Source organism: Propithecus coquereli, unplaced genomic scaffold, assembly GCF_000956105.1.
Source record: "Propithecus coquereli isolate 6110/MARCELLA unplaced genomic scaffold, Pcoq_1.0 Scaffold239, whole genome shotgun sequence".
Classification (NCBI taxonomy): Eukaryota; Metazoa; Chordata; class Mammalia; order Primates; family Indriidae; genus Propithecus; species Propithecus coquereli.
The window spans coordinates 717750-732060 of NW_012147941.1; the positions used below are offsets into that span (position 1 = coordinate 717750).

The following is a 14311-nucleotide window of genomic DNA, read 5'->3' on the forward strand; positions in this document are numbered from 1 at the left end:
GACCAGCTTGAGCAAGAGTAAGACTCCCCCCATCTCTACTAAAAATAGAAAAATTTAGCTGGGCATCATCATGTGAGCCTGTAATCCCAGCTATTGGGGGAGGCTGAGATAGAAGGATCACTTGATCCCCGGAGCTCGAGGCTTCAGTAAGCTATGGTCGGGTCACTGAACTCTAGCTGGAGCAACAGAGTGAGACTGTGTCTTGAAACAAACAAAAAGCACAACTAAACGTGTTCTCAAATAAAATACTATCATTGTAAAATGATTCATTGAAGAGTTCCTTTTAGGTATTAAGCTTCTCTAGTACATTTAGGACTGTTTAACAAATTTGGTATACAGTGTTTCAAATATATCTATTATTTAAAGTAGACTATAATGATGTTAGTTTTCTCACTGTAAAATGGGGTAAATAATGCTATCTATCACACAGGATTGTTGTGAGGATCAAATGGATTAACATGTAAAATGCTTAGAACAATGCTTGGTACATAGTTACTCTTCAATAAGTTTTGGGTATTATTAATTATTCATGCATCAAGTATCTATCAAGCTTCTACTACATGCAAGGCACTGTTCCAGGGATGGTGGAAACTGCAGTGAATGAGAGAGACAAGAAAGGTCCCTGCTGTCATGAAGCTTCCATTCTAGCTGGAGGGAGAAAAATAAATGTATGTCAGATAAGTGAAACAGAGAAAAGTAAAGCAGTGCAAAGAAAATAGGAAGCATAGTGCACGGGAAGTTGCCATTTTTTATAAGGTGAATGTTAGGAAAGTCCTCTCTGATAAGGTAATGTGACTTGAAGAAAGTGAAGAAATAAGCTTTGCAGTTATCTGGAGGAAGAATGTTCTAAGGCAGCAGTCCCTAACCTTTTTTGCACCAGGGACTGGTTTCATGGGAGACAATTTTTTTTAAAAGGGAGCCTAAAAGGAAGGGGCAAAAAAAAGGGGGGGAGGGGCTCTAGGAGACAATTTTTCCATTGATGGGGGGGGGGAGGCGGAGCTCAGGCAGTGATGCAAACAATGGGGAGTGGCTGTAAATACAGATGAAGCTTTACTTGCTCACCAGTCACCTCCTGCTTTGCAGTCTAGTTCCTAACAGGCCATGGACCAGTACTGGTCCACGGCTGGGGGTTGAGGACTGCAGTTCTAAAAGATTATTGAATTAAAGAAAAAAGTTACCAAAATAAGTAGTTATGGGTTTGTGACAGGGAGTTGCAGGGTTTGTGCAGAAGTCACGCCCTATCTAAGGCATGCCTCAGTTCCAGTCAAGTGTAACTGTGAAGAAGTGTGAACCCAGTTTTCAGACCTTCTTGTTGTTCTTAAGAAAAACTGAAAATTAGCCAGGCATGGGGGCATGCCCTATAGTTCCAGCTCCTCGGGAGGCTGAGACAGGAGGATCCCTTGAACTTAGGTGTTCCAGGCTGCCGTGAGCTGTGATTGCACCACTGCACTCGAGCCTCAGTGACAGAGCAAAGACCCTGTCTCTAAAAACAAACAAAAAACTGCATCTTGAGTTTTTCATGTGAACTGTCCTAATGTTTGAAACTCTGAAGATCTGTAGACATAAATTATTACACATGTTCATCAAAAGACATGGACAAGAATGTTCATAGAGGCATTATTATAATAGTCCAAACTGGAAACTACCCAAGTGCCTATTATTAGTAGAATGGATCAGTTACGGTATAGTCACAGCTTCTATACAGCAATGAGAAGGAACCAACCACAACTTCACACAATATTCTGGATGAATCTCACAAACATAATGTTGAGTGAAAAGAGCCAGTCACAAAAGAGTTCAAAAAGAGACAAAAGTAAGCCATAGGGAGGCAGGGAGGGGAAAAGACTTACCTGTTGGGTACAATGAACACTATTTGGGTGATGGGCACACTGAAAGCCCGGACTTAAGCATTATAAAAGGTATCCATGTAACAAAAACATTTGTACCCCCTTAATATTTTGAAATTAAAAAAAAAATAAGCCATAGTTTTGGAGAGGTAGCTAGAGTTTACCTTGCAGGGTGAAATGTTAGTAATTTTTTTTTTTGTGATCTGGAACCTGGTTTCATAGGTGTGCTCAGTTTGTTAGATTTATCAAGTTGTACAATTATGATTTGTGCACATTCCTGCATGCATGTTCAATAAAAAATAAAAACAAAATTAAACAAAGTATGGGCCAAAAAAAAGTAAGTCTTCAAGCTAACAAAGGGCTGTGGGCTTCCAGTTTGCTCTATAATGTATAGACTTCTTTAGAGAAAACAGCACAGCACGTTCTGTTTTTTTAAAAAAAAAAAAAGCAAAAAACGTACACTTTATAATGCAGGTAAATGTCCTCTGTGCGTGATTTCCCTAGAATAACTCCTACAATGTCCAGTGAGGAATTTGTCTTTCCCTCTGGGTCCTTTATCCAGCCTCATATTTACCCTTATATGCGATCCAAACTTATTGTTCAATCTTGTTCTCAAATTAGAAAAATAAATCCATATATTCCACATGCCAAGCCATGACTATCAGTAGTGGAGTCAGAAACCACAGATGCTCAGGAACCCAGAGGCAATTTCACAACGTAGGGTGTAGTCTATTATACATTAGGTTGAGAGGCTCACAAAACACAACAGCGATTTCAATTTCTGGTAGTTGTGAGACATACTGAATTGAAATAATTCATCTAGGAAATAATGAATGTCTTAGCCTGAGCCATGGACCATGAGCAGAGAATCAATCAGATGTAAAAGAGAGGTTTTTAGAATCTATGTGTTTGGGGGAATTTACCTACTGTCCCTATACGAGCACATCACAAAGGTGCTTCAATTCAGGCAATTGATGGTGTTGAAAAGCTGTTTCAGCTGGTGAAGACTGCAGTCTATGAATTTATGCACAGGTTTGGGTACTGGGGTGTCTAGAGTTCGGAAGAAATGATTGTCTCAGGAGTTGATGAGAGAGTTACGGACATGGCAGAATTTGGGAACTAAATCATGGTTCCTAAAAGCAAGAGCTAGAGAAGAAGAATGGAGTAGGGGTATGGATTAGGGGAGTTTGAGAAACGTAGAACCTTCTAGAGGAAGTCAAATTGCATAACTCAGGGCCAAAAAAGGTGTTCCAGGATTAGGGATGAAACCTGAAAAGGACTCAAATAGGGCTGCCCAAGGACAGAAATTCTAGGGACAAAGAGACTCCAAATACAGCAGACCTGAACACTTGGGGTCCCTGACAACCTTGGTTGTTATGGCAGTACATTATAAACAATACAAAAATTTCCCAGGGAGGTATTATCCTAGGTTTAGAGAATCTGCCTCGCCACCAGGAAAGTGGTCAATTGTACTAGGAAAGTTGTCTGAAAATGCAGGAGCTAGGCTAGTGTCTCACTTTTAGTCTCAGAGAGGACTGCTTTCTCAAGAATATTGCCCAACATGTATCACAACCTCATACCTATTTTGGTTTTTTTGTTGTTTGTTTTGAGACAGTCTCGCTCTGTTGCTTGGGCTGGAGTGCTGTGGCATCAGCCTAGCTCACTGCAACCTCAAATTCCTGGGCTCAAGTGATCCTCCTGCCTCAGCCTCCTGAGTAGCTAGGACTACAGGTGCTCACCACCATGCCCAGCTAATTTATTTTTGTTTCTATTTTTAGTTGCCTGGCTAGTTTTTTCTATTTTTTTTAGTAGAGACGGGGTCTCACTCTTGCTCAGGCTGGTCTCAAATTCCTGAGCTCAAGCCATCCTCCCACCTTATCCTCCCATAGTGCTAGGATTACAGCGTTAGCCACCACGCTCTCATACCTGTTTTAAACCTTTGTCCTTTCCACCTCGATAGTACTAAAACATGGTTGTTATAACTCAATGAACTAGTAATTCCATACTTCATGCTTTATTTTTACCATCTCTATAATGAATACTCTCTACCATACGGATTTACCTTTCTTTAATGCCTTTCATGAAATGGGATAAGATGCTACCACTAAAGGGTATCAGAACCACCTGAACTAAATATTAATTTTCCATGTATTTGGATTAACACTGGTCTTCCTTCCCTAATGTGGACGGAGGTGAGAAAGAACCTTCATGTTAAGTGGCTTTGAATCTTGAGTATTCATGTTTATTGTACATTTTTTAATTCAGAATGACTGGGTTTTGTTTGTTTTGTTTTTTTGGAGTAGGGGAAGCCTGTAAATTGAGAAGAGGAAGAGAACAAGGCAGGCACCAATCAGGGACATGGCCAAGACAAGACAGTCGTACAGCTGACTCTCAGGCCTTTGTGGAAACCACATGGCAGGAAGGTTTGGGGAAATTACCCTTTACCAGCTAGACTCCAGTCCTGCACTGAATTCAGCGCCGGGTCCCATCTGATGGAAACTCAAGAGAAGCCCATGCATGACTCAGCTTCCTCCAGTGGCCAGACTGCCTGGCTCTGTAGGCAGAAGCAGCAAGAGACTAAAGGTTTTTTTCTCTCTTGAATAAGCCCAATTACTTGAAAGTGAAGTACAATAAAACTAGCCAAAAGTGGTCTCTTCTAAATCAGCTTAGGTACACACCTTCTCCGGTAAGTACTCCCATATTTGCTGATCCCACCCCTACACCCCTGAGCTGGGTTGCTTGACCCTTTGTTCTCTTGGCTCCCAGCCAAAAGCCCTATCACTGCATTCACCCCAGTATGATGATCTGTTTCCGTATCTCACTAGACAGGTGCTTCTTAACTTTTTTGTGCCTTTGGCAGTCTGCTGAAACCTATGGACCAATTCTTTTTTTTTTTTTTGAGACAGAGTCTCACTCTTTTGCCTGGAGTAGAGTGCCGTGGCGTCAGCCTAGCTCACAGCAACCTCAAACTCCTGGGCTCGAGCAATCCTACTGCCTCAGCCTCCCGTGGACCAATTCTTAAATAATGTTTTTCAATGCATAAAATAAAATACACAGGATTACAAAAGGAAGCCAATTACAGTGAAATATGTAGTTCATAACTCCAGACATCTGGTGTCTGAATTCCTTGAGTGCAAGGATTATGTTTTAAGATTATGTCTTAATCTCTGTACTGCCAGTGCCTAGCACAAAGCCTGGCACATAGATGGTACTTAAACATGTTTATTTAATGAATGAATAGAAAGAGAAATGGCTAGTGCCACGTCAGCCTGAGGAGTGATTCATTGCTATTGCTTATGTACATACCAATGGCTTGCTTATGTCTCACCCCTAGACCAGGGCTGTGAGGGAACCCACACTCAACAACAGGTACCCCAGCATCTAGCAATAATGACAGGCTACTAGAAGACCAGGAAAACAACAAAGCTCATGTATTTTACCAGCCAGAATATTCATATAGTGAAAGCAAACAGGCTCTGTCTTGAGGGGGAGAGCTCTTGACTTTGGAAGCACGATGCTCACACTACCTTAAAACACTACCAACAGCTCTGATGGAGGAAAGAAGGGAACCTGAGCTAGCATGTGTCTGTATTCTCTAGGGCACCTCTCCTGTCCTGAACTGGTCCTCTCATCTCTGGGAAAGAGAAAATTGTTCTAAAACCACAATAGGGATGAGATGTGCCTTTCTAGGTTCAAGCAGTACGTTCAGTCATAGACAGAAATTTTGTTTATGTACCAACAAAAAACCTAAAGAAGCAGGAAATAAAAGCCACTCCCCTCACTAAAGATATTAATACATAAAGAGCCAAAGATTTTATCTAAGTTAATTGCTATGTCAATTAAATATTTTGAAAAGAAAAAGAAAACCGCAGTTTTAAAGCTAAAATCTACAACTGTATGGGATTCATAAATCTCATTCTTAAGGTATTTAAGAGTGATCCCCCCAAGTTAGAGGGCTTCTTTAGCTACATACAGCCACCTGAGGGATGGCAGAATACAATTTTCACTTGCTTGATGGGGTTTCTAACATCTGTTGAAAGAAACATGGCTTTAGGTAGATGCCTTCTTAAAAGACAAAAAAAAGAAACTACAGGTCAAAGTTTTGTTTTTAATAATAATAAAAAAAATCCTCCCACTCCTAAGGTGTGTGCTTTCTTTTTTAACCTATTTTTCCTTTAAGTTGTCTGCAGTTTCCCTATATTTTTCCTAGTGCAGTAAACAATGCAATCAAAGAAATAAAAACCAGGATCCACTCTTGCCCCAAACACTGAAGAGGGTCAAAGAGAAAGAATCACAGCACGGAAAATGGCCCAGCTCTAAATATACAAACAACATTTAAAAAAAAAAGGAAAACAAAACAAAACAAAACAGCCCCCCCAAGACATTATTATTGACATTCCTGGTATTATATAACGTTGAAGACAATGCTTCTTTCCCAGGGAGTCCAGCTCACTCAGGAGGAGCCATCTAGTCGGTGCTGCAGCAAAGGCTGGGGGTGTTGAATCTTCCCTGCCAAGCCTAAAGCTTTTTATGAGCTCAGTATCTCACAGAAACATCTGTGGTACAAATGAATCTAAAAGGAGATGAAAGCAGGCAGGCACCTGTCACTGTTCTCCAAATCAGCCAAAAAGCTGAAGAGCGTGGGATCCAGGAGGCAGATGCCATTAAGAGTTGAGGGATGGAGGGCAGAACGAGAGGAAGCACCAAATGGGTGGCTGCTTTTGGTTCCAAAGCCAAAAAATGGCCCCACCAAAAATGGCAGCTCGTCTGGATAAGGAATTCCCCTGCTCCAGGAGTCATGCAATAGAAATGATGGCCTTGGAGCTCCAACCCCATGACAGCCACAGTCCAAGAACCAGAGCAATTTTCATGACATCACAGAGTTTGCAAATGAATGGACTGATACTGGTTTAGGAGGGTAAGTGCTTTGACAAAGTGCAGGGCAAGATGAGCTATCCCCTTGAACCCCAAAGCATAGCTGTGACATCCAAGGATTTCTATTTCTGTGAAGCCATAGGCCACTGCTGCCACCTTCTCTGTGGAGATGCACCCTTCCACCTATCACCTGCCTCTTCTCAAAATGGCCCTATGTAGTAACCTTTGGAGATCTCAACAGGCATCAGTTGTACCTCTGGAAGTAAGATAATTTCCTTGCCCCATCCTCACCAAAGCACTTCCCTTTTTAAGCTAGTGCTGGCACACCACCTTTTCCCTCCAAGCAGAGTTCAACTTCCTTTTGTTTCAGAGTTTTGCTCTGGCCTTTTTAGGGCCCTTTCCAGGGTACAAAATAAAGTGCCCTTCTGCATCCACATGTGAATGAGTTGCCTTCCAGTGTCAGATCCAAGATCCAGAGTTTGGTCAATGCATCTTTACAAGAATAAAAACACATGCTTACACAGACAAGACTCGCCTGGAAATGGCTTTCTGGACAGGGTTTCTGGTTATCTTGATGCCTCCCCTAAAGGCAATTACTTTCTTGGTATAAGACGATTAGGACACTGAATGACCTACTCTCAACTTCCGGAAGGGCAGCTTGTTTTGTCCATTTTTCGATGCGGGGGTGAGAGGAACCCAACATTTTCAGTTACAACAACAAGATTTTGTTTTTTAAAAAAAGGATCCTATGTGGAAATGAGTGGGACAATGATAAAAATAAACAAATAATTAAAATTCCAAACCAAAACGTATCTCCTGGCCCCGAGACCCCCAGTTAATCCTCTAAGACCACAATCTCCACATTGTGGACTTGATGCTGGTGTTCTTCCATCTCAGCCACAACTTTCTCCTCAGTCCTCAGCTCTGTCTCCAAGATGACTGCTTTGCCCTCAGTATCTTCAGCCTCTGGGTCTGGGGCTGGGTCAATCTCAATGATGGTCTGCCCATCCTCTGAGGTGCTTTCGACAGCCTGGATGGCTGAGGTCAGGCCGGACTCCATGGCCACCAACTCCACAGGGCTCACCATGGTGGTCATGTTGCCCAGGGTACTCCCATCCTGCATGGCAGTGGAGCTTAGCAGTGCCAAGCTGGATGAAGGGTGGATGGTCACTGTGTCTGGTGAGCTGCTCTTGGCAGAGGAGACCACCGTGGCATAGCGGAAGAGCTGAGGGCCAGAAGGCAGTGTGTGGACAGTCACAGGACTAGAGCCCTGGCTGAGCGTGGCCACTGGAATATTGCCCATGGAAAATGACTGACCCACTGGGGTGATGGTGATGGGTGAGATGACTGTGAACTGAGGCTGCTGGACAGGAGGAGAAGGGCTCAGGACAGTGGTGGAGGCTGGCCGCTGGAGCCGGGGCCTTTTTGGAGGCTTAGGAGTGCTCACAGGCATCAGTACCACATTTTGAACCGTCTGGGATTTCTGCCTGTGATCCTGAGCTTGCTTCTTCTGCTCTTCCAACTGGCGTTCCAAGTCTGTGCAAAAAAAGAAAAGACTTTGTGGGGAGGAAATAAAACCTCTGGAGAATTAAACTGGGAGTTAAGAGGCCTGGGGTCTTGCTACGAAATAGCCTTGAGCAAGTCACTTTACTGTTTTTAAAATGAAGAAACTAGACTGGATGATTTAAAAAATCCCCCCAGTAATTACATTTCATTGTGTAATTATAGGCTGGGCAACAATTCAGAATCTTTTACAAGCTGTGATTCTACATACTCAATCCTAGAAGCTCTTCTGGCATTTAGTCACGTCATCAAATGCAAATCAAAGAACCCTCCAGTTGGTCTTATAGCTTGAATATGCCCTGTCTGAGTCTATAGATGAAAATAAGCATTATCTGCATGATCCCTTTGGAATTAGAGCTACAATGGCCACTCTGAAAAACAGTGATTCTCAAACTGTCCTTCAAAGCAGAAATGCCTTAGCTGTATTGGCTGGAAATCTCCTTTGCTGGTGACCTAAAAGGACGCAGTCTACCATTATTCCAGGGAAGCCTACAGAAAGTTACAGAGGAATTCTCTATTACTTAGTACCTGAAAAGAATCCAAGAAATAATCAGTTACATTTGTAGAGCACTTTGTACTCTATGTGCCATATTGTGATATAATAAAAAGTATATACATTTGGTCTCTGCCCCTAGTTGCTGGTACACAGTTCCTAAAACACTTAGATCTACAGAGTGATAAGTGTCTTTTTGTATCCTCATGAGATGACTGATATCCGAGGGCTGCAAGATAGCTTCAGGATGGGGGGCTGGTCACCCAAAAAACCAAGGCAGGATTAGAGGGCTGGGACTTTTAGTCTTACCCCACAACCTCCGGAGTGGAGAGGGGCTGAAGGCCGAGTTCACTAATGGCCAAAGAGGCAATAAATTATGCCTAAGTAATGAAGCCTCCATAAAAACAAAAAAGGACAGGAATCAGAGAGTTTCAGATTGTTGGAGGTTCCTGAGAGTGGCATACCCAGAAAGGGCATGGAAGCTCCACACTCTTTCCCACGTATCTTGTCCTATGCATCTCCTCCATCTGGCTATTCACCTGTATACTTTCTAAAATAACCTTTATAACAAACACCGTAAATGTAAGTAAGCGTTTCTCTGAGTTCTGTCAGCCATCTAGCAAATTAATCGAACCCAAGGAGGGGGTTGTGGGAACCCCAATTTATAGTCAGTTGTTCAAAAGCACAGATTACAACCTGGGGCCGAAGTGGGGGGCAGTCTTGGAGGACTAAGCCCTAAACCTATGGAATCTGATGCTATTTCCAGGTAGACCGTATTAGAATTGAACTGAATTATAGAACACCCAGTCAATGTCTGCTGGAGAACTGATTGCTTGGTGTGTGCAGAAAACCCCCTACACATCTGGTTATATAGAAGTTTTCTATGCCCTATTGTGTGAGTGTGTGAGAGCAGGAAAAACACTTTGGTTTTTCTTTCCTATCTTATACTACAGAGACTATAAAGTCAGTTCCTTGCTTGGAACAAAAAGACACCCACAAAATTTATAAAATACTGCCTTTTAAGGCAACAAAATACTGAAATACTGCATTTTTTTCATCTTCAGTAGTAATCAAAGAAATGTGTACCTAAACAAGGTACTAATTAAATCTATAACTAAAAGAAATTTAAATCAGGGAATGTTATAAATACCCTGACACTCAATGTTGGTATGCTCAAACTAGTGACATAAATTGGTATAATCTTCTTGGGAATTTGACAACAGGTCACAAAAATCCATAAAAACATTATCAATACCATTTAAACTGAAGCCTAGTCCTGGGAAGTAGTTTAGAAGGACATAAAAAATAAAAAGTTACTGTCAAACAAGTTCAATGTTACAAAATATGCTACTAAAGAAAATACAGAAAATTAACATGTCATCCCTAGAATGTCCAGGTAAGACACTGTATGGTGATTTGGAAAAATATTAATATGTCATGGTCAAAAAAGATACAAAACCCGGCCGGGCGCGGTGGCTCACGCCTGTAATCCTAGCTCTCTGGGAGGCCGAGGCAGGCGGATTGTTTGAGCTGAGGAGTTCGAAACCAGCCAGAGCAAGAGCGAGACCCCGTCTCTACTAAAAATAGAAAGAAATTATTCAGACAACTAAAAATATATAGAAAAAATTAGCCGGGCATGGTAGCACATGCCTGTAGTCCTAGCTACTCGGGAGGCTGAGGCAGGAGGATTGCTTGAGCCCAGGAGCTTGAGGTCGCAGTGAGCTATGATGACGCCACTGCACTCTACCCGGGGTGACAGAGCTAAAACTCTGTCTCGGGGAGAAAAAAAAAAAAACAAAAAACCTAAAAAAATAATACAGGCCAGGCAGTGGCTCAGGCCTGTAATCTTAGCACTTTGGGAGGCTAAGGCAATAGAATCACTTGATGCCAAGAACTGGAGACCAGCCTGGGCAACAGCGAGACCTTGTCCGGACAAAAAAAATAATAATTAGCCGGGCATGGAGGCTGAGTTGGGAGAATTGCTTGAGCCCAGGAGTTTGAAGTTGTAGTGACCTATGGTGATGTCACTGCATTCTAGCCCAGGCAACAAAGTGAGAACCTGTCTGAAAAAATAATAATAATATCAATACCAACAAGGAACCAAAAGCCCACATTTCTAACAAAAAACATTTTTCTGATGATTTAAAGTGTCAAGGTGAAAGAAAGCACTACATTAGGAGTAAAATGATAGAGTTCTACTCTAGGATTATCTGTCAAGTAGTGATGTGGCCTCAGGCAAATCATTTATCCTCTCCGTGCCTCTACTGGGTAACCTGTAAAATAGGGATAATAGACATCCTAGAATCCTTAGGAGGATCAAAGCTCAGTAAACTGAGTTTAAAGTATAAACTGGATATAAAAGTAAGTTTAAAACAAACTAAATTATCCTTGTCTTATCAAATGATCCTAACCCTTTTGGCTTCACAATGAACTATAACAGATTCTACATTATTCAAAGGTTGATAATCCACACCTCTGATTTGTTTTGTATCTTTTGCCTGCTTTACCTCCTCCAAAGGCTTTTCTTGAGTCTCTCCAGGTACAAGTGAAAATTCCCTTTGTTCTTCCACAATACCACTATATGTGGCAAAATTTACTGCTTTTTGCATTTACTTGTTTCTATATCTGCTTTCCCTTAAGTTTCTTTTTTTTTTTTTTTTGAGACAGAGTCTCACTGTGTTACCCTGGCTAGAGTGCTGTGGCGTCAGCCTAGCTCACAGCAACCTCAAACTCCTGGGCTCAAGCGATCCTCCTGCCTCAGCCTCCCAAGTAGCTGGGACTACAGGCATGTGCCACCACGCCCGGCTAATTTTTTCTATGCATTTTTAGTTGTCCGATTAATTTCTTTCAAATTTTTAGTAGAGATGGGGTCTCACTCTTGCTCAGGCTGGTCCCTTAAGTTTCTTGAAGACCCTGAGGAGACTGAGGCTGTCTTAGTCAATACTTTTTTTTTTTTTTTTTTGAGACAGAGTCTCACTCTGTCACCCCAGCTAGAGTGCCGTGGCGTCAGCCTAGCTCACAGCAACCTCAAACTCCTGGGCTTAAGCGATCCTCCTGCCTCAGCCTCCCCAGTAGCTAGGACTATAGGTGCATGCCACCATGCCCGGCCAATGTTTTCTATTTTTTGTAGAGATGGGGTCTCACTCTGGCAAGTTCCTGAGCTCAAGCGATCCTCCTGACTCAATCTCCCAGAATACTAGGATTACAGGTGTGAGCCACTGTACCCAGCCTACATTAACTAAAGCCTAGTTTAGAGACTAGCACAAAGTACTTGACAAAAACGGTTAAATTAACCACATGTTCATAATTTCTGATTACCACAAATAATGGAGAAGATGCTACGTTTTTATCTATCAAAAGCAGCAGTATCAATAATGTAAAAAGATAAAGACCAATTTGTGTCTTCTGCTACCAACATTACTAGATCAATGGAGCAATCTAAGGCACATCTTGATCCCCCACAAGACACAGACGGAGGACCATAATGTTGGCTTCTTTCTTTTTTCCTTTGTTTCCCACCACTCCACTTCACCTGGGGTTGTTTTCATTTTATTTTTTTGTTGTTTTACCCCACCCCATTTTTATTTGAAAAAGTAAAATCTGATACTATGTGAATTAAAAAAAAAAAAGTCAGTCCCACCAGTCAACAAAGAAATGGCAAGACTTAAGAATATCAGAAAATATCACCTAAGAAGAGAGGTAAGTTATAATACCTGCCAGAGTATAGAGAAATTGCTCTTCTCCCTGTTCTACTTGGTTCCTTCTGTTGTCTAAAACCTTCTTGACTGTGTCCATTAGGCCAAATGTATGGGCTACGTTGTTGAGAACAGCAGCATCTATTTAAAACAAAAAACATGCCTGTCAAGTTAAAACAGAAATGTTCCACCAATTCCCTGTTGTGCTGCTTATAAATATGGAACAACCCAGAAATTATGGGACTCTCCTAATTGCATATTAATAAATTTTTAACAAAGATTTATCACATGTATAATGAAATTTGCTTTGTTATATTTTTGTCTTTCCTTATAAATAAATACAAAAACCAGGAAAAAAAAATCTTGCAGCTGTTTATAGGTTCAGACTTTTGGTTTAGAAAACATGGTCACTGTATTAGAGCTAAATTTGAATCTCAGTTTTGCTACTTCCTATCTAAAGTTATTTGACTCCTCAGTTTTCTCATCTGAAACAAATGGGACTAATAATACTTACTCTGCAAAATAGATATAAAAAATTATAAATATCATACTTTAAGTGCCAAACATGGGGACTGGCATGCAACATTATTACTAATAGTATTACCTCTGTTCCCCTCTACATACAACTTTTTTTTTTTAAAGATGGGGTCTCACACTGTCACTGAGAGTGGAGTACAGTGGCACAACCACAGCTCACTGCAGCCTCAAACTCCTGTACTCAAGTGATCCTCCCACCTCATCCTCCTGAGTAGCTGGGACCACAGGTGCACAACACAATGCCCACCTAATTTTTTATTTTTTGTAGAGACAGGGTCTCGCTGTTGCCCCAGCTAGTCTTGAACTCCTGGCCTCAAGGGATCCTCCTGCCTTGGCTTCCCAAAGTGCTGGGATTACAGGCGTGAGCCACCTTGCCCAGTCTATATAAAACTTTAAAAGAACTGTGTGTATTCATGGTCATTATTTCCTGGACTTGGACAACTTCACCTACACTGCCTTCCATGGTCTTCTCACCCAGCTTGATGGTTTTAAATAACATGTACATGCTGAGAACTCCCACATGTAGATCTCTAGCCCTGACCTCTTTCCTGCATTCCACATTTATACTTACAGTTATAGGAGTGACATCTCCATTTGATGGCCTCATAGTCATCTCAGTTTAACAGGTCAAAAACTAATTTTGATTTCCTCTCTAAACCTATTCCTCCCACAGTGTTCTTTATCTCAGTAAATGACATCAACACTCAACTCAGGCCAAAAATGTATGAGTCATCCTGGGTATCTTTTTTTCTCTTTCACCCTACATCCAATCCATCAGCAAGAGTTGTCAGTTACACATTCAAAATATATCCCCGATCTGATCACTTCTTCCTAGGTCTACCGCTGCCCACTCTAATCCATGCCACATCATCTCTTGCTTGGATGAATTTCTTTAAGAGTTTCCCAACTTCAACTGGTCTTCTTGTTGACATTCTTGGCCCATGTAGTCTATACTCTACACAGCAACCAGAGTGCTCTTTTAAAAAATATAAATCTGGGCTGGGTGTGGTAGTTCATGCCTGTAATCCCAGCACTTTGGAAGGCTGAGGTGGGAGGATCACTTAAACCCAGGAGTTTGAGACAGCCTGAGCAACACAGCAAGGCCCCATCTCTATAAAAAAACTTTTTAAAAAAATTAGCTGATGCTTGCTGATATTTTCTTAAAAGAAAAAAATAAATAAAAATAAAAAATTAGCTGAATGTGGCGGTGTGCTCCTGTATTCCCAACTACTTGGGAAGCTGAGCCAGGAGGATCACTGGAGCCCAGGAGTTTGAGGTTGCTGTGAGCTAGGCTGACGCCA

At 41.7% G+C, this 14311-nt stretch overlaps 1 protein-coding gene across 1 annotated transcript in view; it reads right to left on the reverse strand.

The window, feature by feature from the left end:
- Positions 1–7090: 7090 nt before the first annotated feature.
- GMEB1 (glucocorticoid modulatory element binding protein 1) overlaps positions 7091–14311 on the reverse strand; it is a 47210-nt gene continuing 39989 nt past the window's right edge. The window contains exons 6-7 of the mRNA XM_012645903.1: positions 12492–12614; positions 7091–8258 (exon numbers count right to left, since the gene is read on the reverse strand). Coding sequence (XP_012501357.1) covers positions 7558–8258; positions 12492–12614 — 824 coding nt within the window. The 3' untranslated portion in view covers positions 7091–7557. The remainder of the gene's footprint in view (positions 8259–12491; positions 12615–14311) is intronic.